Below are 26705 nucleotides of genomic sequence, written 5' to 3' on the forward strand. Positions count from 1 at the left end.
CACACACATACACACATATATATTCTGTAGGACATTGGTACAAGCTTCCCCTTTAAGGCTGGAGAAAATGAAGGCGGCCCACCATCAGTGACTTAATTTTCTACCCTAATTGCCCTTCGGCAGGAATTCCTGAGAGGATTAAGTGGCCAGTTACACAGGGCAGGAAGCCAGTGAAAGGACTGGGAAGGGGCAAGGAAAGCATTGCCACTCAGTTGTTTTGACTGTCCGCACACAGGAGAAAGAACCTCGTGGTAAAATGTCAGACTCGTCACAGAGCTTAGCAAGGCTGTTGACCACAAATCCACACGTCTGCAGCTCAAGTGCCCAGTCAGGAATTTATCACAATGTGTAAAATTTTACAAGAAAAAAAAATCTAAAATGTTATGCAAAGACTTTCTAAAGAAACAGAGAGAAGCCATGCTCACACACAAAGGTTTCAGCATACTACAGGGTCAGCTTCCCACAGTGAACTCCAGAGGTGTCACTCAGTTGTTTTAGGGATTTGGGGTATCACTGTGCTGGCACAGGACACACAGCTCAAATATCTCTCTCCAGAAAAAAACTCCTAACAGATGATGGGGCTGGCACAAGACCAGAAAAGATCCATTTCTGCACAAATGCTGCTGGGATGGAGCCCTCATACTCACACTTACAGACAGGACTGCAAATGTTCATGTAACATTCATAGCAACACTGGAAACCACCAAAAAGTCCATCAAAAGTATAGCCAATGTTCCTAAATTGTGGTCTGTTACTTCATGTTGGCAAACAAAAACACAGCATAGCAAGCCTCCTGAACATTATATTCTCTCTCTCTCTCTCTCTCTCTCTCTCTCTCTCTCTCTCTCTCTCTCTCTCTCACACACACACACACACACACACACACACACACACACACACACACACACAGAGCCTTCAAAACAGAAGAATTTTTACTAAATACAAAACAACTGCACTGCAGATTCATGAAGGCATTTTCTAACATGGAAACTCAAACACAAGCCTCCCACATACCCTTTGCTAAGGAACTTGTAGAGGACTTCTGAGAATGTCACTGACACCTAAAATAGAAAAGACAAGGGGTCTTCAGCTACTGAAGGTAATCCCACAGAGATGGTGGCATGGGGGTTACAGGACACGTCATCACCTGGGAGAACTGCTTGCCTGCAGGTGGAGCAGGCAGAAGACGTGGTGGCTAGGCAGGAGGTGGAGAGGGGTGAGCTAAAATAAACAATAGAACAAAACAAAAAAACCCTGAGAGTTTGGAAGAAAACCAAGGAAATGACCAACTGATGCAATCAGTAGCTCCAGGAAAGGCTGTAGCGGACAGACAGACCGTGTGGCTCTGGTCACCTCCTGCTGTATTTGGGGAGGGGGAATACTGAAATGAGTATTGCCCTGTGCGAACATTTAACAATAGTTTGAAATTTACTTTCACCTGAGACTTGTATCAGTGTTGAACATGCTTACAGCAACATTTAAAACTGAGGGACTGGGGGAGAGTTCAGCCCTTAGTGCACCAGCTGCTCTTCCAGAAGACCTGACTTTGGTTCCCAGCACCAAATTCCCCTTTAAAAAAAAAGCCCAATGCACACTCCTGCCACCCCCAGCTCTGGAAACCACCGACTGGCCTTTCTGTCTCGTCAGGTCTGCTATGTACACGTGGCCTTTTGAGCCTGGCTCTGTCACTAATCTGTCTTCAAAACTCAGCCACTCTACAGTTTCCACCCTTCAATAACCCTCATTAGACAGCACACAGCCTGTGTCTCCCTGCTGATGGGCACCCAGGCTATTTGCACTTTTTGGCTCTTCTGATTGGTACTGCTGTGCGTACTCATCCATGTCTCTATATGGTTCATGATCTTAAACTTTTGCATGCAACACTTTGATCAGTGTTTTCTGCTTTTCTGGATCCTACCATCCTTCACAGTCCACTCCAGAGCCCCTCTCTTAGCTGTCTGTCAACTGTGACCACAAAAAAGGAAACAGAGTGCTGGCCCAGATTTCTGAGCCTCACCTCTAAGCATTTTGATTTTATGACCTACAAGCACTGTTCTCCAGTGAACATGTCTGCTGAACAGCATCTATGTCTTAAGTACCACCCAGCAGTCATGTCAAGTATCCCATCAGGTTGGTGTAAGTACTGACCATCCCACCAGGGAATGAACAGATGAGTTCAACAAGGCAGTTGCTATAGGAACACTTCTGGTCAGGACACAGGGAAATCTGTTCTGTAGCTGGATTAAGGTAATACATTACAAGCACTTGCAGTGCATTTTAAAAATAAAGTCCCTAGTTCCTAGAATGATCTTTTAGTAGTTGGAGAATACAAGACACCAAAAGAGGAGGAGGAAGATTATTAACTTGTTCCATATTTTTCTCTCCATTGCTAAAGCAAATTCAATTAGGAGACTTTTTGTTTGGTTTTGGTTTGGTTTTGGTTTTTTGAGACAGGGTTTCTCTGTGTAGTTTTGGTGCCTGTCCTGGATCTCACTCTGTAGACCAAGCTGGCCTTGAACTCACAGAGATCTGCCCAGCTCAATCAGGAGTTTTAAGTCAAAATTTTTAGCCTTCACCAAAAGAACAGATCATGGTGCAACATTTTTTTTTTTGTGCTTTATTTATTTTGTGTTGTTTTTCCCTTTTTTTTATTAAGAAAATTTTTTCATTCATTTTATACACCAATCAAAGATCTCCCTCTTCCTTCCTCCCACCGCCCCCCCCCCAGCCTCTCCCTCCCAACCCACCTCCCTCTCCTATCCACAAGAAGGCAAGGCCTCCCATGGAGAGGCACATCCAGTAGAGGCCAGTCCAAGCCCTTCCCCCTGCCTCAAGACATTTAAGCTCCCTTATGAAAGCAGCCTGCTGGCAGCTCCGAGCAGTATGGATGGGTGGGTGGGGTCGAGTGGCACATGTCCCCTTCTTGTTTCTTCCCTCTTTTTCAGTCTAACTACACAGCCCCTTCTTTGTAAAACCACAAGACCAATGTTACAAAATGATGCACTCCACCCATCCTCCTAGTCAGCTGACAAGCGACCAGACCAGGAGCTGTGCCTGCCACAATAACCCAGGAGCTCCAGTCAGTTCCACTGAGGTCAACTAGGCCAACAGCTACTTGACGCTGGTCACAGACGTTAAAGGCCAGAGCTCTGCTTGGTCTAAGCTTTGCTTTAGAAGACGGGGCTGGTTCAAGGATAAAAAATAAAAACACCTCTAAATCTATTGTTTAAATGACTACTCATGAAGTGCTCCAACATTTTACTTAGGCCATTGTTTAAATGCTTGTTTAAAACAAGTAATAGCAACAGGAACAAAAACCTGGGTCCAAAAATATCCTACCAGGGTTAGAAGCAAATCAGAGATGCTACAGTTAGCCAAAGAAACAAGTGCTACCCGTGTACAGTCCCATGTGCTGTCCTATGCACTGTCCCATGCACTGTCTCGTGTACTGTCCCAGCAGCATCATAATCCAGTATGTAGCTCTAGAACAATTTAGCACTTGTTGGCAAGCCATTAAACATCAACAAAAATGTCAAAAAATGTGACTCTATCAGGCCACATAAAGACATTTGTGTATGGGTGACAGCTGAAATCTGTCACTTTGTTTCACACTGGCTCAAAATGGTCTCCCTGGGCAACCTGAACTCTTCACTGCTCTGTGTCCATCCAGAATGGTCATAAGAGCCCTACCCTGCCTGATATCAAGACTCTGGGAGACAAAGAACACAGGTAGCACTTGTGGTTATCAGTTATTTCATTCTATTTTCACATTAAAAAAAATTTAGAGAGCAGTCGGGCGCTGGTGGCGCACGCCTTTAATCCCGGCACGGGAGGCAGAGCCAGGCGGATCTCTGTGAATTCAAGGCCAGCCTGGTCTACAGAGTGAGTTCCAGGACAGGCACCAAAACTACATAGAAAAACACTGTGTGTGTGGGGGGGAACGACAAAAAATTTAGAGAGAGAGAGTGTGTGTGTGTGTGTGTGTGTGTGTGTGCATACGAGTGTGACTGAGTACACACCATGGTGCCCCTGTGGAGGTCAGAAGACAGCTCTTGGGAAGTCATCTTCTCGTCCCCCGGCTGGGTCCTGGCACTGACCTCAGGCTGTCAGTCTCAGCATTTTACCCAGTGAGCCTTCTTACCAGCCCAGCCCATCAGTCATTTAACTCTGAGGAAATTAGTTCAAAATCATGTCTCTGGGAAAGAAACAGGAGAAATCTGCAAATTTGTAGCTTATTTCCCAGATGCCTGGATGCTAAGTGAAATGCCTTTACCTTCCTCACTAGTCATAAGGCTGATGGTTTGATTGCCACTGTCTAATTCCTTGTTCTAAGTTTCTAGTCAATTCAGAACTTGGGAGGGAAGGAGGAAACTACTGCTCTCTCTTGCTATCAGATAAGTATTTTGGTGTTGTAGTGCTGTAGAGAGAACCTAGGGCTTTATGCACCCTAAACAAGTGTTCTGCCACTAAGCCACACCTCAAGCCCTCTTAGTTTGAAACTGGGTCTTATTACGTAGCTCAGGCTGGCCTCAAACTCAAGATCACCTGCCTCGGCCTCTCTAGACTAGAGGCATGTCTCACCACATTCCGCTTCCTTAAAGTGTATATTTCAAGTACAGGACACTGGGAGCCACCAAGAACTTGAGAATAAAGCTGGTGGACTCAAAATGAGGGGTCAGATGACTACTAGCACCCCTAGTTAATCAGCTTACAAACTGACCTAGCAGATCACAACATTAATTAAGCGATAATAACAATTAGGACAGAAGACATAATGATAATCTGCCATATTGCAGTTATGAAAGGACCAATTTCTCCAAAATTAAAATTAGTATAATTACTTAAATATAATTATTGCCATCCAATTCATCAGGGACACAAATCACTAACTCTCAAAATAACCTATAATTAAAAACTTAGTTCCAAAGCAGAAGATCATCATGGACCTGGCAGTTCAAACACTAAATAATCCCCCTCAAATGAGTTCTCAATGAGTTTTAGAAAGAATCCCTCTAGGGCTGGGATAGAGCATGTTACAACAATTGTCTAGCATGCTTGACAGGTTCTATCCCCAGAACCACAAAAACACATAGGCATATGCATGGGAGCACACACACACACACACACACACACACACACACTTTTTTGTTTGTTTGTTTTTTGAGACAGGGTTTCTCTGTGTAGTTTTTGGTGCCTGTCCTGGATCTCACTCTGTAGACCAGGCTGGTCTTGAACTCACAGAGTTCTGCCTGGCTCTGCCTCCCAAGTGATGGGATTAAAGGTGTGTGCCACTGCCGCCCGGCCACAATTTTTTTTTTAAGGATTTATTTATTTAATGTGTATGAGTGCTCTATCAAGTGTACGCAAGAGGGTTCAGATCCCACTATAGATGGTTATGAGTCACTATGTAGTTACTGAGAATTGAACTCAGAACCTCTGGGAGAATAGCCAGTGTTCTTAACCACTAAGCCATCTGTCCAGCCCCACCCCTCACAACACTCTTTTTAAAGATTAATCATTGAGTAGCAACTGTGTGTGATCTGTAGGTCACCAAAGGCCTCCTGATGACAGCAAGGAACCCTATATTCCTCAGGTATAAGGGAGAGGCCAAAAGACCATCAAAAGATGTGCTGTGCTGTACCACAAATGTCATGGACACATAACTCCCAAGGGATAATTTATTTTCTGGGGCTGAAGGACACCCAGGTCTTCATGTCTGTCAGGCAAGTACTCTGCCACTAGGCTCCAGTGTTTTCCCTACTAAACATGAAGCAATGGTCTTAGTGGACTCACTCTATAAAATCTTTAACATCTATAAAAGATGTCTTGTCAGTCACAAAGGGCACAAGAATGCTGACAAGGTAGGAAAAGTTAACCACAGGCCTGTGCTCAACAAACCCAGCAAAACTAGATGCAGATGAGTCATGGGGGTAGAAAAGCAGACAACATGTCATCACGGTTTTAACTACTCAGAAACCCTCATCTGAGCTCCACAACTCCATATGCTGCTGATAAAAAAGTCCCCTCTATGGACATCAGTAAATGTCCCCAGTAGTGGGGAGCACAAGAAGCCCTGAGTGTGTAAAGTCCTGAGTGAATGTGTGGAGTTGGTATAAGCTGGCCATACGAAGGACCCATGGGACAATGGCAAAGCCTTCCCTCCCAGGCCGAGTTCAAATGCTGACAAAGTGTGCCAAAGTGTCCACTATAGCTTTCTCCCTGGCCAGATGTTTACAGCCTGAAGACTGCTCCCTACAGAGAGTGCTCCCACCTAGCTAAACCTGACTTCCTGTTCAGCTGAGTGCAATAGCTCCCCCTCCTTGCTCAACTGTACATAATAGATATGCTGAGCTTCTAGGCAGCTAGGCGTCTCCATGAGGAACCCAGCACACCCAACCCCAGCTTTTCTGTATGTCTGTGTATTTGTCTTTTCTTCACTCCCTTGCTGCTCTAGTTACTCAAATCCCTGAGGCTGTGGAAGGACTCAGCACCTGTTCTTTTCTCTCGCTAGGATGCAGACTCTCTGGAGACTGTGCAGTCAGAGGCCTGTGAGGCACACCCATCACAGTAGGTTGTTAAGCCCTGTCCTCTGAGCACAGCAGTTGCCATCTTCATCACAGCAACTGCGACTCCTGGCCAGAGACCAAGATTGGCCTGCTGACCACTGATGTTCCCTCACCGAGGGAAGGGTAGGAAAGGCCACTGGGACTTCATCTGAGACTCTGGTTGCTCCCCCTGCATATCCCGGAGATCTGTATGTCACTCAACACTAACTACCATGGTCTCAGTCTTGGTAGGTGCTAAAGTAAGCAGAAAGTGGAAGGTTAACTGAAGGGAGGGTTCTTTCTATGTAGCCATGGGGAAGTTGTCCATGCTGGATAAGACTTTCTGAGTGGTGTGGCACTTTGGGGTCATGCAAGCTCCTGTAAGCAACCCCTCACCTATGTTCTGTAAGTAAGTCTGATAAGCCACGGTTCTCTAAGTTGAATGTTGGTGGATTTGTGTTCTGGTTTATCATCTGTGCTCTAGAAGGAGGGGGCAGACCTCTGCTGAAGTCACCCCGGGGAAAAGGTTCCATGACACTGTGTCTAAGAGATACCTGTTGAGTAAGTGAACTGAAAAATGACCTGGTAGGGCTCAGAAGACTCAGTCAGGAAAGAGCTTGCCACTCAAAAATGAGGACCTGAGTTAGGTCCCGGCACCCAGCACAGCAGCACTGGAGTGGTGGTGACAGATTCCTGGAGTCCACTGTTTGGGTGAAGCTGGCTGGCCAATGAGCTCCAAGTTCAGGGAGAGACCTTGTCCCAGAATATGAGGTGAAGCTGGGTGTGGTGGCATATACCTTTAACTTTAGCATTTGGGAGCCAGAGGATCGGCTCTTTGTGTGTGACCCTTTGATGGAGTTCTTTGATGCCAACCTGACTTACATAACAAGTTCCAAGGCCAGCCAGGGCCGCAGAGTAAGACTGTATCTCAAAACACAACAAATGAGGTAGGAAAAAAAAAAAAAACAGAGGGAAAAATACCCAACACCAACCTCTGGCCTTCACATTCATGCATCCACAGACACATCATACACACAACTTGGAAAAGAAACAGCTATAATTTTGACTGATAGAGACACAAAGTAAAATTTATAGGACAAAGTTCATTCCCACCAACACTGAGAGAGATTTAAAAAATATTTTTAGGAACTACATCAAGGTAGTCCTCACAATAAATCAATGAATGAATGAATGAATATCTTTTAAAAGGGGCTCAGAGGTTAAGAGCACTATTCTTCCAAAGGACACAAGTTCAGTACACGCACATGCACACACACATACACACACCCTCTCTCATACACACGTAAAAAATACGTATTTTTTAAAGAGCAAGCCACAACAAAACATTACACATTTCAAAAAAAGACTTGAGAGAGTGAACAGGTAGGAATAGGTACGAGAGAAAAACTGAAAGGTAATCACACCCAACACTAATGGAGAGGGCTGCAGCTCACATACTCTTCTATTTTTGCTTATGTTTGAATATTTCCATAATAATTTTTCAAAATATGCACAAGTGCTAAAGTAAAATAAGAAGGCATAATCATTGCCAAGTAAAGTACACTGATTGCCAGACCCTACAGAAAGACAAACTGCCACCCAGAAGACCCTGGGGACAAACAGCTTGGCCTCAATCTTGTGAAGGTCCCCTGTGCCTAACACCCAGGGTTAAGCCCTTCTCTCATCCAAGCAGGCAAGGTGGAGGGGTCCTGTGGGACCCTTCCCTCCGCTGTCCAGCCCAGGGTCTATGCCTAGCACAACTGGCACCAGTCCAGGGGCTGCCTAGCAATGGCAGTAGATGAGATGTAGAGAGGATGTCTCTTCAAAGAAACAAAACAGAAAACCACACAAAGGCACTCAGGAAGCTAAAGTAGGTGGGTAGTTAAACTTGGTAATTATAATAAAGGAGCAAAAGGCAGCCAGGCTTGGGTATTTTTTGCTTCTTTGATCTGCTGAATCTCTTCTTAAGAACCTCTGAAAACTTAAAGCTCTCTAAGGGGAATTCTGAATGGCCCAGAGCAAAACCACAGAAATCAGACTAGAGAGTCACAGCTGGAAAAGTGCAGCCAGCACAGCCACCCTGTATAACGTGGTGGGCACAAAAGCCCTCCTGCCCTCTTCAATACAATCTATACGGGTAATGAAGGCAACTACTCTGGCCAGCCCGTGCCGTCACCAGCCTGTGCAGTCTGCCACAGGACCCTGTGGAGTCTACATCTAGGGTCTCCAAAATTTCAAGCCTTAAAAATATGTAACTAGCCAGGCGGTGGTGGCCACGCCTTTAATCCCAGCACTTGGGAGGCAGAGGCAGGCAGATCTCTGTGAGTTCAAGGCCAGCCTGGGCTACAGAGTGAGTTCCAGGAAAGGCGCAAAGCTACACAGAGAAACGCTGTCTCGAAAAACAAACAGAAAAACAAAACAAAACAAACAAAAAATATATGGGGTTGGAGAGATGGCTCAGAGGTTAAGAGCACTGGATGCTCTTCCAGAGGTCCTGAGTTCAATTCCCAGTAACCATATGGTAGCTTACAACCATCTGTAATGAGATCTGGTGCCCTCTTCTGGCCTGCAGTCATATATGCTGTATACATAATAAATAAATAAAAAATCTTTAAAAAAATATGTAACTATATACATGTGTTTATATCCACGTGTGTGTGTGTGTGTGTGTGTGTGTGTGTGTGTGTGTGTGTTCAGTCATTCCTAGCTCCCAGCCTGAGGTGACTCGGTTCACTAGAGGTGACTTGGATCACTAGATTGGAAAGCCAGAATAAGTTGCTTTAAAAACATTATTTTTAATTATGTGTTCATGAAGATACTTGTGTATGGTTATGTGCACATGAGTGTGGGTGCCCAAGGAAGCCAGAGGAGCTATAAGATTCTCTAGAGCTGGAGTTATAGGCAGTTGTAACCTTCCCAATGTGGTGTGGGAACCAAGCTTGGGTCCTCTGCAAAAGCAATATGTGCTCTTAACTACTGAGCTGTCTCTGCAGAACCTACACTGCTTTCCCCTCATTTTGTTTGTTTGTTTGTTTTGTTGTTTGTTTGGTTTTTTTTTTTTTGAGACAGGGTCTCTCTGTATAGCCCTGGTTGTTCTGGAGCTCCCTATTACACTGGACTGTCCTGGAACTCAGAGAGATCCACCTGCCTCTGCCTCCCAAATGCTGAGATTAAAGGTGTGTGCCACCATGTCTGGCTTTTTTTTTAAAGAGTGATATACTCCGGCATATTTTTAAGAAGAGAAATGTTTCAGTGCAGGAACAAGTATGAGTGGAAATGGTCATTTTCTCAATGGGTGGGGCTTTATGGATTGCTTTCCACTCAGCAACACATGCCCAGCTTCCAGAACACACAGGCAGCAAGACTGAGCACTTCCCACCTTTAAATCCAAACTACTGAGGTCCTTGTTTTCTCCAAGGGAGACAAGCTCTCCTGGGATCTGCTCCTTCCCCTTCTGCCCTTGGTAGCAGGCTTCCTTTTGGGCCACCAACCAGCTCCCAAGTCATGACACAGAGAACTTATTATTAGTTATTAATGTTTGGCCTTATCTTAGGCTTGTCCCACTAACTCTTAGAACTTAACATGTTTCTCTTCATCTATATTTTGCCTCAGGGCTTTTTACTTTCCTTTCATTCTGTATGTCCTACTTTTCCTGCTTCTTCTGTGTCTGGCTGGCGGCTGCCTGATTGGCTAGCCCTGGAAGTCTCCCTCTCTTTCTCCCTCAATCTCTCTTCTCTCAAGCCTAGATATTTATTCTTTCTGCCTGCCAGCCCCGCCTACCCCTCCTCTGCCTAGTTATTGGCTGTTCAACTTTTTATCAGACCAATCAGGTGCCTTAGGCAGGCAAAGCAACACATCTCTACATTGTTAAACAAATGTAGCATGCACAAGTGTAACACACTTTCACATATTTAAATTAATATTCTGCAACATAAACAAATGTCACATATCTTTACATAGTTAAAGTAATATTTCACAACAGCCCTTGGCTGCAAGGAGGTGAAACTCGACCTGTTTTGGTGTAGAAATGCACTGGCCTAGGGATATGATAGCATAAGAAAATCACTGTGACTCCCTCAAGCTGACTGAGCCCTTTCAGAGCCACATGTGCTGAGAACCACATTTTTCTCTGTTGATCTTTGAGGCTATGTTACATACTTTTGAGAGGCACATGTTTAATTCCCCATATTACAATGCTGTGCACACAAGTTTATATGTTTAAGAAAATGGAAGTTAATACAATGTCCAGAAAGGGAAGGACACTAGTATTTAGCAAAAACTTGGCTTGAGATCTATTCAGAGCAGAAAGTGAGCCTTCAGCACAGCAACACTCTCCTGCGTCCTCCACAGTGTGTCCACATGATGTAGGGAAAGGACAGACAATCACCAAACAACATCCTTCCAGAATAAGGAACTCCTTTTCCTATGTGGCCCATTGTTCAGAGATATTTCCACTGCCTGAAAACAGAAGAGAACTAGCTCTATTCTGGAAGGGAGCACAGAAACATCTTAAGGGCTGGGTAGCAACAATACACCTTTCTGACCTAGCACTCTGATGAGCCACAGAGTGCAGGCTGTAAGGATTATGACTGCCCTTCCCCGTGAACTGCAACACACTTCTTTCTTACTTTCTTTCTCTCTGTGTAACAGCCCCAGCTGTCCTGGAACTCACTTTGTAGACCAGGCTGGCCTCAAATTCACAGAGATCCACCTCCCTCTGCCTTCCAAGTGCTGGGATTAAAGGCATGCACTACCACTGCCCAGCTAGGTACAATCATCTTTCAAGTATAGAATAATCATATTTTTCAAGAAAATGTCCATTTAAAAAATTGTACTGAAATCTCAAAGGCACAAAGTGATCTGGGACATACACCTTTAATCTCAGCACTCCGGAGGCAGAGGGAGGCATATCTCTGTGACTTCAAGACCACCCCTGGTCTACATAGCAAGTTCCAGGCCAGCCAGAGGCTACATAGTTAGACACTGTCTAAAACAAACAAACAAAGCCAGGCAGTGGTGGCACACACCTTTAATCCCAGCACTTGGAAGTGCCCTAGCAGAGAGGGAGGTTGGTTCATCTAAGTTGACAGAAGGACAACAGAAGGAGGCAGAGGCAGACAGATCTCTGAGTTCAAGGCCAGTCTGGTCTACAGAGCCGAGTTCCAGGACAGCCAGGGCTACACAGAGAAGCCCTGTCTCAAAACAAACAAACAAAACAAAGCAAATCAAAGGCATAAAGTGCCTCCTCACTGTCCCAAAAAGCCAACAGTGAGACTTGACTGCTTTGCCCCTCAGCCAGCTGCATCAGGAACCAGACCTCCAGACAGACCACAGACCCAGAGAAGAGGGAAGCGAGTCACATGCACAAGCTACAAGGGGCTCTGGTTCTAAGTGGGACTCACAGCTGCCGTGAGCAATCCTATGACTTCAGCTCCTATGTTGAAACAGACTGGGGCAGAGATTTTAGGATTCAGTCAACAAACTTAGAGCCAATGTGCCAAGCCCTGCTAAACTTGTAGGCTGGGTCAGGTAACAAGAGAGGAAGTCCTGTCTGCTGAGTGAGGCAAGCAGGGTCAGAGGTCACGGCAGCAGGAACCACTGGGCCTCTGAGACCTTCCAGACACAGAGGAGCCTTCCTGCTGCCCTGTGGTACACTCCCAAAGTGCTGCTTCCTCTGGAGGCAGAGTCTAGGCTGGGAGGTCGGAGGGCCATTACACTGTAAGATGACCTTCCAAGTCTACCCGTAGCCATCCTTGCAGAATCTCGCCTCCTCCATGCTGTGTGACTGCAATCTGAATAGAGAGCGCCTGTAAGATATCTCAGCAGTGGATAGAAAACAGGGAAAGAAGAAACCGCTCTTTAACTCTCCAGCCAAAATCAGAGCAGCAGGAGGTGGCTGTCAGAGTACCAGCAAGTTCCTCCAAAGCTCCATCCACTCAGTCCAATTACCAGGTAGTCATCCTCACAAGAGTGACAGTCTACCAAGAGGCATCAGAACAAGATGGCAGTGTTTCCAGGGCACTGGATGTGCTCCTGAGACCCACAGTCCACAGCTCAGCCTATGGTGCCAGGGGACACAAGACTGATTTTGCAGAAGTCCCTCACAGATAGTGTTTTTACTTCACAGTTCTGAACTTAAGCCCCAAAGTTCATTCTTAACTGCAACGCTTGAGCTCTCTGGCCTATTGATGACCCTCACCAAAGCCTGCTTCTCCTCCAGAAGCTGCGCAGTCAGAGCTCAGCTACACAGATTCTGGAGCTATAACTACCTGGCTCTGTTCTGTTCCTCCACTGACAACCTTTGTCTTCTGCCACACAAGGCTCTAGGTGTCCCTGAATCTGGCTGCTCAGCCACCAACCTCAAGTGTTTGGGCTCCAGGGAATCCAAGACCAGATTGCATGACCCTGATGCTACTACACCAACTTGCTTGCCAGAGCCTCTAAGAGGTCATGGGCCAAATTAGTATGACCCAGGAGTCTTAGGAGACAGAAACTACCTTTACCTGTGACCCCACAAACACTTCAACCCTAAGAGTCACAACAATTCTTTCAATATAAATGATTCAATAACCTGCAATACAGGCCATGCTGAGACACAGAACTATCTATGCCCAGTTATGAGGGGAAGACAAAAAAAAGTTTTAAAAGTGGGTTTTCAAAAAAGCATATACAGCATAGAATAAATAAAATGTGTATAACAGGTATGGGCAAGGAGAATGAGTCAAGGACAGTGCAAATCCACTGGAAGAACAGCATGGTCCTGGTGATGTCAGGAGGGAGAGAGAGGGGCGGGGGAGAGTGAGGGGAGCAGGAGAAGCATGGGGAGGAAGAAGAGGACATAGGAAGGAGGAGGAAGGCCCTCATTGACAACAATCCTGCAACGCTCCATCCCTCAGTGGGGATTAAACCGCAAGTGCATGACGCCAGCAGCTTACCATGGTGAAGCAGTTCACAGGGTAACCCCAATCAGGAATGCTCCCTCAACACGGAACAGGATGGGAACCAGGTGCCTGCAGGCCTCGCAGCCTCGACCCTGTCACCGTCACAGCTCTCACGCACTCTCGAAAACATTCAGTTCACCCTGAGCCCAAGTTAAAAGCTTTTTGAAAGCAGGATCTGTATTTTTAAGTTCTCAAGCAAGTGCCCTAGCAGAGAGAGAGGATGGTTCATCTAAGTTGACAGAAGGACAAATGGACAGACAGACGGAAAATAGTTTAGACCGAGAGAGACAGAGAGAGAGAGAGAGAGAGAGAGAGAGAGGGGGGGGGGGGAGGGAGAGGGAGAGGGAGAGGGAGAGAGGGAGGGAGAGAGGGAGGGAGGGAGGGAGAGAAGAGGTGGTGGAGGAGGAGACAGCTCTGTCCGTAAGTGCTTGTCTTGAAGCATAAGAGCCCGAGTTTGATCCCCAGGACCCACATAAGAATGCTAGAAATAGTGGTCTGTACTTGTGATCCCAGGGCTAGGAGGCAGAGGCAGGGAATCCCTGGGGCTCACTGGCCAGCCAGCCTAGCCAAAATGGTGAGCTCCAAGCCAACAAGAGACCCCCATCTCAAAGGAGGTGGATGGATGGCATTCTCAAGGATGATGATGATGATGATGATGATGATGATGATGTGTGTGTGTGTGTGTGTGTGTGTGTGTGTGTGTGTGTGTGGTGGGGGTTGTTCATGATGACTTCAGGCCTGAATACCCAGGATGGTAAATGAATGGTGACAAAGTGAAGGTGCTAATGGCATGTGAAGGGACTTCAGAATGGAGAGGCCATGAGCTATCACGATGATTTCAGATGACAAGGGAGTCTGGTCAAGGCTGAAATCACCAGAATTTGCAAAAACTCAACATCCAACTTTCAGTCATTATGGTTGTTGGAGATTATGTTTCAGAGACTCAGAACTCAAGAGAAAGTTACATGCTGAAGAGATTCCAAAAGCACATGCAGTCTGCAGCTGCCACACACAGGACACAGGAGGGGAAACAAAATCAGAGGCCACTCCTACTGGTCACTGCCCAGCACAAAGGAACACTGTGTAACCCAAGATTAGCCTAGAATAACTACCGAAATGGGTATTTTTATTCTATTATGGGCAGGGGCTGTGGCTTGGTTAGTAGAGTGCTTGCCTAGTGTGCACAAATCCCTAGGTTCCATCCCAGCACCACACAAACCAGGTGGAGGGGTACACACCTGTCATCCTAGCACTCAGGAGATAGAGGCTGAAGTTCAAGTTCACCTTTGGCTACATGGGGGTCCAATGCCACCTGGGCTACAAATTAAAAGCAAAAAGCATTCTCCATTCTACATCACCTCTAGCTACTGAGCATGCTCCTGGTTTGCCTTCTCCCCACCCTCTTACTCTCTCCACTTACAGTCTAGTTGCTTGAAGCATGGCATGCCTGTACCTTCAGTCTCCTCTCTCATACCCATCAGCAGGACTGTGCCTGAGGCGCCATGTTGGAGTCTTTGAGGTCAGCCCTGGGCATCGCCTCCCACTCATATACTCATAGTCTCAGTTTTCATTCAAATCCAGCTGTCTAAAGTTCCAAAGACTCCTGCAGGATGTCCACTGCTGCAGAAGGTTAAAATCCAGGGGTTCTCCAAGCAGTCACTCAAGGTTAGAAACTGGAGTACCTTGGCTCTTCCTTCACGTCTTTTCAACGTTGTGCCCTCCCAAGCACTAGGAACCAAATTTTGTTCACTTCCTGTCCATCACTGTATTTATTCTCTCCTCTATTTCCTGCCCCAAGTTAGGCCCTCAGCATGTTCCACATGGAAGGTTGTGCCCTCTGTGCCAGACTAACTCATAGATCTTTTAAAAATACACACACACACTCACACACTCACACTCTCTCGCTCTCTCTCACACACACACACTCAGTCTCTCACACACACATTTACACACATTCACAATCTCACACACACTTTCATACACATTCACAATCACACACACACTTTCATACACATTCACAATCACACACACACACACACACACACACACACACACACACACACACAGAGCTCCTGCTGCTTCTTAGCTGCTCAGGCCTCCTCCCTCCAGCGTTTGCCAGGCACACACCACACCTGCAGCTCAGGCCTCCTGGCCTACCTCTCCCTGGGCCTGCAGTGTGTTTGCCACATTCATCTACTTAGATCACATGACCTTTCTAAACAAGTCCAAGCAGTTTCTCTATGGCAGTTCCCCTGCCCAGTGCAGTACCTGTCACATCCACTCTCACGTGCTCCTTCATGGCTTGCCTTCATGCCCATGTCCTTCTCTGAGGTCCAAAACCCTCCTGACACCTAGGCTGTGTGGAGCAGAGCAGTGACTACTACTTGCTGACCAAATAAGCAGTGAAAACCAGCTACTGGAAATAGACCAGTGATGTCTCCAGGAAAGGTTCTCACCAATGCACCCTTCACAGCAACAGCAGAAAGGACTACACAGACCTTCAAGACCACCCCTAGGGCTGGAGAGATGGCTCAGAGGTTAAGAGCACAGGCTGCTCTTCCAGAGGTCCAGAGTTCAATTCCCAGCAACCACATGATGGCTCACAACCATCTATAATGAGATCTGGTGCCCTCTTCTGGCATGCAGGCATACATGCAAGCAGAACACTGTATATATATAATAAATAAATCTTTAAAAAAAAAAAAAAAAAAAAAAAGACCACCCCTAATCAAAAACAGTGCACATGAGCACATGGCAGGCAGGAGGTGCTGTCCTGACCCATGCTGCAAGTCCCAGTCAACCACCGCAGGAACACTGGCATCACCCTCCCTGAACAATGACCTGGTAAAGCCCTGCTGCCCCCATCTGCTGGGGCAAAGAGAAGCAAAACACCATTACAGGCAGTTTGAAAGGATGTGGGATTCACTTCTCGAACATTTCTAAATGCTTCTCCACCTCCTCCAGGCCTCTATTATTGCAACTGAAACTAAGCAACACTAATTAGACAGACAACCAAGCTGGGGCTGGGGATGCAGTGTGGACAGGTTCAGGCAAGAACTTTCTTTGGGAAGCCCACTCCGCAGGACTTTCTTCTTGGGGCCTGGGTGTGGCAGGGAGCCTGGTCAAGGGCACAAAGGAGAGATCTACCACCAAGGATCTTCAGCTCAGGTTCTCCAACCTCTGACGCTTGCTGGTTAGGGCTGCCCTGCCCTTAAGTGACCTCTAATCTGCTTCCACACCCTTGAAAAAATAGGCCATCATCACCTGCTTTGTACAGGAGAGTAATATCCTACTAGTTCTGGGTGCTCCAAACAGGTAAGACAAAACTTTATCTGACAAAAGGGTCTCCTTTGACACATGGAACATTCAGAAAGGAGAGAGTACCATGCCTACAAACCGACAGACAGAGCTGTCTGTCATCAAAAACCAGACTAACCATCCATTTAACTTGCAATGTTTCCTCTAGAGTTCTGGCTCTCAACCTTCCTAATGCTGCAGCCCTTTTAATGCAGTTCCTCATATTGTGGTGAGCCCCAACCATGAAATTATTTTCATTGCTACTTCATAATTGTAATTTTTCTACTATTAAAGAATCATATGGATTAGCCTATAGAAAAATGTCTACCATAAATCAAACAGTGAAGGGGAAGATGAATAGGAATCTCACTTACACAACTTAAGTAAAACATAGCTCTCTGAACAGATGAAGATAGGTTTCTTCTGTATCTCAGAATCTAATCAATATTTATATGTATAATTCAGCTATTATTTGGCTTAAAAGGGCTTACTGGGAAATGTTATCATTTTTATTATTTTCTACAGAGAAAATATTTTCCAGTTTCAAATAACCCTGGACTTCTGAATTATAACCTCTTTTTATGTTCAAGCTATCTGCGTATTATTTCTCCTGGAGTTGTACATAAAATGTTTTTACATTAAAAAAAGGACAAATACTATAGAATTGTATTACATGAAATATATAGAATATACAAATTCATAGAGACAGAAAGATTAGACGTTATCTCAAGATGGAGAAGAAAGGAATATAGAGCAATGATTTCCTAAGTACAGAATCTCTGATCTGTGTGATGGAAAAGTCCCACAAACGGACAGTAGTATCAGGACATGTCATGAATGTACTAAATCAATACAATTAATGTAATTAATGAATATCATAAATACAGTTATTGAATGAAAAAAAGAATGCAAGGCAAGTACTGTAGTACTGTGCTGCATCCCCACTCTCTTACAACTGATTATTGGACCTTACATTCCATAATTGATGATTGTACCTTATATTCTATAATTGATTATTATAGTCTATAATTGATGACTGTACCTTATACCCTATAGCCGACTTGAGTCACTTACTAGGTCTCAAAGTTTGTTGTAATTTGTTGGTAAATTCTCAGGGTTTCCCATGTGTACTATATTAACTGTAAATAAATTAAAAAAAAAAAAAGAATCATAGCTGGGTGTGGTGGTGCACGCTTTCAATCCCACCACTTGGGAGGCAGAGCCAGGTGGATCTCTGTGAGTTCCAGGATAGGCTCCAAAGCTACACAGAGAAATCTTGTCTTGAAAAACCATTTAAAAAAAAAAAGAATCATAATATAAATATCTGTGTTTTCCAATAAATGAAATGACCCTATGAAAGGGTCATTCAATCCCCAAAGAGGTCACAACCCACAGGTTGAGAACCACTGCTCTAAAGGAAAGATTCTGAACTTTATCAGAGGTATAACACTATAAGACAGAAAATTTTTAATTTTAGGAACAAAATCAGTGACAGGTTCAAAGCAACTAAAACTGACCAAAATCTGGCTCAAGCTCCCATCAGAACTGACATCTACTTTCCCCATGCTTAAAATATCCGCATTAGCAAAATATGTAAATCAGCTGATTTGATAGAGGCCATTAAGAGTTCATCTTGAGGGGCTGGAGAGATGGCCCAGAGGTTAAGAGCACTGGCTGCTCCTCCAAAGGTCCTGAGTTCAATTCCCAGCAACCACATGGTGGCTCACAACCATCTATAATAAGATCTGGTGCCCTCTTCTGGCCTGCAGACAGAACACTCACTATATACATAATACATAAATAAATCTTTAAAAAAAAAAAAAAAAAAAAAGAGTTCATCTTGGTTAAGGCCCCACTGTCCTATAGCCAGCTCATGACACACAAGGATGCAAAACAAAAACTTCCAGCCTAGCTAGGAATCAACAGATTTAATGAGGGCTCCTTTGATGACCACTACATCAGTTCTAATTGAACAGCTCTTAGATGCTAACCCCCCACCAGGCTTATTTGCACTTATGAGTACATGTACCCACACGGCTAGGAAGGAGGCACACTGGTACAGTCCTTTAGAAAAGCTAATTGGCACCATGCATCAAGAACTCTAAATAGCCGGGCGGTGGTGGCGCACGCCTGTAATCCCAGCACTCGGGAGGCAGAGCCAGGCGGATCTCTGTGAGTTCGAGGCCAGCCTGGGCTACCAAGTCAGTTCCAGGAAAAGGCGCAAAGCTACACAGAGAAACCCTGTCTCGAAAAAGCAAAAAAAAAAAAAAAAAAAAAAAAAAAAAAAAAAAAAAAGAACTCTAAATATACTTACACTCCCTGACATGTTAACATCAACTCAGGAATATGTAACTATGGCAGTCTTACATTTCTAGGAAAGCTCTCGATTTGCATAACTGTTCTTTTCAAACCAAATCATTAAGTGTGTAACCAAATTTGAAAACAGTGAAAGTAGTCAACTAGATCACAGAAGAACAAAGAAAAGTGGTTCTACATATGGTGGAACATGCCCAGGAGAATCAGAAACCCCGTCTGGGATGGAGAGTGAAAGCAAACCCCAAACTCTGCACATTAAGGCCAGAAGGGACTTGGTTCAAGCTCTTATTCCTCCGTGCTTGCTAGGCTGCCTATACGGGATCTTAGGTCCCATTGTCTGTTCTAGAGGCACAAAAAATTTTTAAAAATTTTTAAAAGGCTCTCTTCCAAATGCCACATGCTCCGGGTCCTATCCAGAACACTGTGCACCTCACTGTCTGCAGAGAGCAAAGGCGAGCCATGGATCCCATTTCCACTCCCTCACTCCCAGATCCACTTCCTAAGGTCCGTTTCTTCTCTCATGTGGGGACAAAGAAAAGTCTGTCAGAAGCTGCTCCAAGTGAGGGTGGAGGGAACGCCTTCTTCCTAAGGACCAGCCATGGGAAGGTGCTCATCCTGCCAGGGTTCTGAAGCGAAATCATCACTACTGGGAGGTCACCCTAAACGGCTCTGTTACTACATCTAAGCCTATCCCAAGAGAAGCATGGGGTGATTCCACATCTCTCAAGATCTAGAGTTAGCTGAGATCCTGCCAAAATACACATTCAGAGGCTGTTACACATAGTCCCTGAGAGTTTCTAGAGGCCTGGCAGGAGCCCAGGCCCTGTGAACAACCCTGGACACAGGAAATCAGGTTACAAGGCTTGAGGTCAGAGTCAGGAAGGAGACACAAATCCCCAAGTCAGTCTTCCCTTGGGTAGGGAACCCTGTGAATGTAAAAAAATTCTTGTTTTCAAACCTGAGAACTGGGGAGTCAGGATATATACACTGATGAGAAAGGTAGTGGGCCCTTAAAAGGAAAGAGCCAATTATTTGAGTGTTCAGAGAAACTAGGAGATCAACCAACGGTGAGAAATATGAATATCTTTCTTAAGGCGTCAGCATTTTAGAAAATGTGGTTAAGAGCACCTGCTCTTCCAGAGAATCTGAGTTTAAGTCTTAGCACCCACATGGTGGCTCACAGCCATCAGTAATTCTAGTTATATCAGGCACCAGTTACGCACATGGTACGTGCAGGCAAAACATCCATTCACATAAAAATTAAAAAAAAAAGTGCCAGGTGGTGGTGGCACACACATTTTATCCCAGCATTCAGGAAGCAGAGGCAGGTGGATCTCCGTGAGTTCAAGGCCAGCCTGGTCTACAGAGCTAGTTCTAGGATAGCCAAGAAACTCTGGAAAAACCAAAAAAGAAAAAGAAAGAAAGAAAGAAAGAAAGAGAAGAAAGAAAGGAGGGAGGGAGGTTAAGGAAGGAAGGAAGGAAGGAAATAAATCACTAATTCTATCTTTTTTCTCCTTTAAAGAAAATCAGGGTTGGGGATTTAGCTCAGTGGTAGAGTGCTTACCTAGCAAGCGCTAAGGCCCTAGGTTCGATCCTCAGCTCCAAATAAATAAATAAATATTAATTAATTAATAAAAATAAGAAAATCAGCTTTAAAATTATTCTTGAGACTGGAGAGATGTGTCAGTGGTTAGGAGCACTGTTGCTTTTGCAGAGGATCTGGGTTTGATTCCTGGAACTCACATCGTGGCTCACAATCCTCTAACTTCATGGATCCCCACGGCTCACTGTACAGCATGGTCAGCTCTTCCTATATCTAGATATAAATTCTCCTTTCAGCTGTAGTACAACATATGGGTTTCTTGTTGTTGACAGTGATTATTTCTACTCTACAACTCTTTCCCTGAAGTGCCTATCAGAGCCCTGGATACATACAATTAGGTTACAACTGTCCGGAGGCTCTGCTCCACCAACAGACTTGCTACAAACTACCCCTCCATGCCCGCCCTTCACGCCCATGCTTCTCCTGTGGCAAGGCTCCCACAGTAACCACAGTTCAGGACAGTTCTGTGTCCACACACCACAGGGTTCTTCTCCTGGGGCACCTCTGTGCTTTAGACACCACACCTAACCATGCATAAAAACCAGGTCAGATCCTGGCAGTCTTCAGTGACCATGGCGACAGGAGATGGATGGACGGAAGGAAAAGATGAGAGGTGATTCTGGAAGCCCTGGGTGCTGTATCTATTCTTATCTCCCCATCCTGGCCCTGAGTATGCTTTGTACACTTCCCTCATGAGCCAAGGCTAGAGACACCAAGAGAGCAGCTGCACTTCAGTAATCTCCACATGCTATGCAAAGCAACTATTTTCCTGTATGTCCTACCTCGCTGCTCACCCTATACCAAGAAACTGAAACCTAGATTGTCTCAACTCTTCTTAAATACTGATAATCTAACTAAAAGTTGATTCTACTTTGCTTACACCGGATCCAGGAGCTCAACCCGAAGGACGTCACAGGCACATCAAGAGCTGGATGGATGCAGGATATCTGGTAGACTGCTTTTGCAAGAGATAACCTTTCAGTTCACTTGAAAGCTTTCCTGAACATAAAGATCAATTACCTGTTGACAGTTTGCCTAAGCAATCCCATCTGAACGGAGCAGAAACAAGGTATTCAATGTGTGTTTGCTATGATAAAGGGCAGATTCCAAGGGCTTTCCTTTTAAATTTTTATATGGGGAAGACAGGCATGGTGGTGCGCACGCACCTTTAATCTCAGTGTTAGAGAGGCAGAGACAGGTAGATCTCTGTAAATTTAAGGGCAGCCACGTGTACATAGTAAGTTCTAGGCTAGCCAGAGCTACACAAAGAGACCCTGTCTCAAGAAAAAAAAATTATATGGTAGCTGGAGTTGTCTCCATAGTTAAGAGCTTTTGCAGAGAACCCAGGTTTGATTCCTAGCCCCCCCTCCACATGGTGGCTCCCAACCCTCTGTAACTCCAGTTCCAGGGATATGACCCCTCCTCCAAACTTTAAGGGCACCAGGCACATACATAGTGCACATATATACAGCAGACAAAACAGTCATATGCATTAAACACAAACAAAATTAAACTTATATGGACATGATGCTTAGAAAAGAGGTTAAGCTGAGAATGGTGCACATCTGTAATCCAGCACTTGGGAGGTGAAGGCAGAAGACCAGAGTTCAAGGTTATCCTGAGAGACATGTGAGTTTGTGACAAGCACGGCTTCCATGAGACCTTGTTTCCAGGAATTAGCCCCAACCTGATCACCACTGCTGTGCAGCAAGGTGAAGATTTGCTCTAGGGAGGCCCTCACATGGCTGTGTGTTCAGAGCCCTATCTGACTCCATTCAGACCCAGTGTCTATGTCCTAGACAGGATGTACACAGAATCTAAGTTTACACTTTTTTTTCTTCCTGAACACACATAGTTGAAACCATAAGCCAACAGTACTGTCTGGCAGACTCCAGGTGCCATCACAGATCTTTCTAGAGCCAGGAAAGGTACAGCCTGCATAGGTGTAGTTATCAATTGATCTCTGCCTGGTAAATACTAAAGAGGCTGCAGTCAAGACAGGCCTCGTTGTTTGCTTTTGAAAGTTCCTTTAACTGAACAGCAAACCTCTAAGATATGTGCTCTGTCTTCAGCATACTATACATGAGCTATGCTCCAAAGGTTTCATTTTTAGTACCAAACCGACAGCTCTGTAATCCAAATGCATTTTCCTACAGAACGGTGGTAAAGGTCCAAGGCCAACACAAGGGCAGACCGGAGCAAACACAGGGCAAATCTGGCTAAAACATTTGTGTGTAAAAATGTCAAAGCCACATGAAAGAGTTGATTATTATTTCACAAACTAAGTATTACAGCTTAAGAAGTTCATCTGGAAGAAAACAATGGAGGCTCTGAGCACGCTTATGTGCTCCATGAATCCCCAGCACGCGTTTCCTCTTAACATGTGGAAACTGGTCCAAGTCAATTTTCTGCACAGCCTCTAAGGGGAACGGGTAGTTCTGATACTAAAGCAAACCAAGCTGGCAGGCTCAGCCAGACACAAAGACACACTGTAGCGCCAGCTACTCAGAAGGCTGAGGCAGAAGGATCATTTAAACCTAGGAGTTTGAGGCCAGCCCAGGCATCAGAGGGAGGTGCTCCTCCAAGTCAAAAAGGAAAGAGAAGAGCAAGAGAAGCGGATCTAGAGAAGACAAGGCCAGGGGAGGGGAGGGGAGGACAGGAAGGAGGAGAGGAAGGAGGGAGGGGGAGGGAAAGAGAGGGGAGGGGAGGGGAGAGGAGGGCAGGAGGGAGGAGGGGAGGGAAGGAGGGAGGGAAAAAGCAAGGGAGGCTAGTCTCGGACTCCCTCAGCCATGATCATTTTATACTATATGATACTTGAGTTTCTTGTGCTTAGTCCCTCTAGTTCCTCCCAAATGAAAAGATGTAAAGGTGTTCAAAGGGACACCCTGTGCAGCTCTCCTAAACTGGCTTGCAAACATGCCCACATCTGAGATGCCGAGATGGCCTAGTGGGTCAAGGCACTTGGTGACAAGCCTGACAACCTGAGTGTGATCCCGGGACCAGCAGAGCAGAAGCTGAGAACCAACTCCTGTAAGATGCCCTCTGACCTCCATATGCATAAAATAAATAAATAAATGTAATAAAAAAATTTAAAGATGTGACTGTCCTAACCCTCAAATCTTTAAAAAGTGTTTTTCCTCACATGGTAAAAGAACGTTATGAATGGCGACAATGCTTATCCTGGGTTATCCAGGTGGGTGTGACACAAGTGTCCTCATGAAAGGGCAGCTGGTAGATAAAATGGAGAGATGCTACCCACTGGCCCAAGAGACAGAAGGGATCCATGCACCAAGGGAAGCAAGTAGGCTACAGAGCTTGAAGGGAAGGAAGCTGACTTCCCCCCCACCCCCCGTCTCTGGAAGGAATATTGCCCTAATGAAATCTTGGTATCAGCCCAGTGCGACCTCCAGAACTATATGGTAAATTTGGGTTTGAGCCCCTCCGTCCACGGCAGAAACAGGAACTAAAACAGTCTGCTCGCTCCCATTTCTCCCTTCCAAGTAGAAGTCATGCCTGAGTCAAAGCAGGTGCTATTAAAACCAACCAGAACAGCAGTCTCTCGCCTCACCCAGCAGGCACTAACACCGGGGGAGGGCAGGAACAAAGCAAGGCAGAACACTGGGGCCCAGAGGCAACAAATGACAAGAGCCAGGGAGCAGTGGGTAAAGCTTGCGAAGGTTTCCAGCAGAAGAAAAAACCAGAGGGTTCAAAGGGGATGAGCACTCTCCTGGGGGCTGCCAGCAGGGGGCTGCTTTTCAGTCACAGAGGAAGGCACACATTCTTTTACCTGGAAGGCAGCAAAGGCTGGCCTGTATTCCACTGAACAGGCACACACCTCTAACATTCAGCCAGTGTTCACACACTCAAAGCTCAGGGTCAAGCTGTCAGCCATAACCCTCCCGGCTTCACCAGGTCAGAGTTCTCTACTGCTTACCTGCAAAGACCTAACGTGCTTCCCTTTTGGCATGTTAATACCGCCATGGCAGAGTGTAAGGAAGCAATGCTGCAGCCTGTGAGGCAATAAACCAGAGTTTGGCTCCATTAAGCACGTCAAGTTCCCCATCTGTACTTCCCTGCCAAACCAGAAAAGTCCGCCACTTGCTCTACCTGCCATCCTTTCTTCCATTCCTCCTGGACACAATGCTAACACCACGGAAAGCATTTCAAATAACCTTCTACAGATCCTGAGACTGCAGACCCTCTGAGGGACCAGAGCCCTCGCTGACCACCAGCAAGGTTAGCCGGAAGAATCTGAATTGTTTCTGTCCTGATGAACTGGTGTCATTACCCTCCGTCTACCTGCAGGCAACAGCTCAAACTTGATCTCCTTGCCAAGTGTGGTCAGGCCCTGACTGACAGACGTGGGGACCAGGAGCTAATTCACAATGCGACAGCAGCACGAACCTGGCCGAGGTCCCCGTCTCAGAGGCCCTGGTCAGGCCACTCGTGTTCATCTCGGAACAAAGAGCTGGATGGGGCACATAACTTCTAACACTCCGGAGAGCCGGAAACTACTAGGGAACGCAGGCCAGGCGTGCGGCTCTCGCAGCCAGTCGCAGCGCCAGCCAAGCGGGTGACAAGTAGCAGGCGACTCGCCTGGGAGACTCCGACCCCAGCCACCGGGCCCTGGCGACCCTCGACGCTCCGGGGCTCCTCGGCATCCTGATGACCCTGGCGACCCTCAGCGCCCAGGTTACCCCGGCCCCGGAGACCCTCTAACCCCGGTGACTCCCCTCCTGGGGACCCTCAGACTCGGAAACCTTCAGGCCCAGCGACGCTCAGACCCGAGGAACCCTGGTCCCAGACACCGTCAGACCGGGTTCAACACCACCCGCTCCGGGCGCCCTCAGCCTCGGGAGACCCCTGCCCCGGACTCTCCAGGCCTGGGTGACCCTCAGTCCCGGGTGACACTCAATTCCTGGCGACCCTCAGGCCTGGGTGACACAGTTCCTGGCGACTCTAAGGTCCGGGTGACCCTCAGCCCCGGCGACCCTCAAGCCCGCGAGCGCTTGGCCAGTCACCCCCGGGCCCTCGCACTACGGCCACCCAGAGCTCCGCGCCCCGCGCCGGGTCCCGGGGACGCCGGCGGAAGCGCACAGAGGAACGGCGGACTGGCCGGGCTCCACTCACCATAGCTGTCGTCGTCCTCCATGGCGCCGGCGACCGGCTCCGGCCCCCGACCGCCACTGACCTCCCGCAGCCTTAGTCCTGCCAGACACCAGCTCGCCCCTCAGGCCAGCTCCGAGAACCGGAGCCCCGCCCCCCGCGCCGCGCCCGCACTGCCCAGCACGCGCCTGCGCACGCGCCACCAGAGGCCCCGCCCCCGGCATAAGGTCCCGCCCCCATCGAAAGCGCGCGTGCGTGAAGGCTCCCCACTCCTCGCCGGCTCCAACCAAGTGTTTACGGACGCCTCTTTGGCTTGAGTTTACGCACGCGCGGCACCGTAGGCTCAGCCTATATGGGACCCCGCCCTAAACCACGCCTTCGCTTTTAAGCACCGCCCCTTACCCTCCGTGGGGCGGAGCAGAGTTTCGGGTTTCGAGTTTCACAAGAGTGCGTAGGCCGCGGGCGTGGTTTACTGGCCAGGCGGGCAGTCCAGCCAGCAGGCTGATTACAGAGACCCGAGGTCATGGGTGCCACCGAAGGGTAGGTGGCCCAAGCTGAATCCACTTTGGACTCCAGCTTGCCGAGGAGGAAGTTACCTAAATTCATCTGAGTTCGCTTCCTACCTGGGTCCAGTTTCACAGGAGGACATGTCAACTTCAGGCTTCGCTACCTAAGTAGCCTCAATTCGCAGGCTCTGGGGCTTTCTTTGGCTTGTTCTGGGAGGAACAGTTGGTCCTCCTTTGCAGTGCTGGCCAGGGGCTTGTTCTTGTGGAGGTTAAAACATTTATTCCCCAGGAAGTCTCTGCAGAATTAATCAGTGGAAGCACCAACTAATGATCTGGAAAGGCCCTTAGGGAACACCTTGTCCTGTGTGTGAACTCTAGACAAGTGACACTT

General features: G+C 46.7%; 1 protein-coding gene across 1 annotated transcript in view; it reads right to left on the reverse strand.

The window, feature by feature from the left end:
- Positions 1-25962, reverse strand: part of Cyth1 (cytohesin 1) — an 88988-nt gene extending 63026 nt beyond the window's left edge. The window contains exon 1 of the mRNA XM_059272220.1: positions 25833-25962. Coding sequence (XP_059128203.1) covers positions 25833-25854 — 22 coding nt within the window. The 5' untranslated portion in view covers positions 25855-25962. The remainder of the gene's footprint in view (positions 1-25832) is intronic.
- Between the last annotated feature and the right edge of the window lie 743 nt (positions 25963-26705).

This window comes from Peromyscus eremicus, chromosome 8a (assembly GCF_949786415.1).
Source record: "Peromyscus eremicus chromosome 8a, PerEre_H2_v1, whole genome shotgun sequence".
NCBI classification, from domain to species: domain Eukaryota; kingdom Metazoa; phylum Chordata; class Mammalia; order Rodentia; family Cricetidae; genus Peromyscus; species Peromyscus eremicus.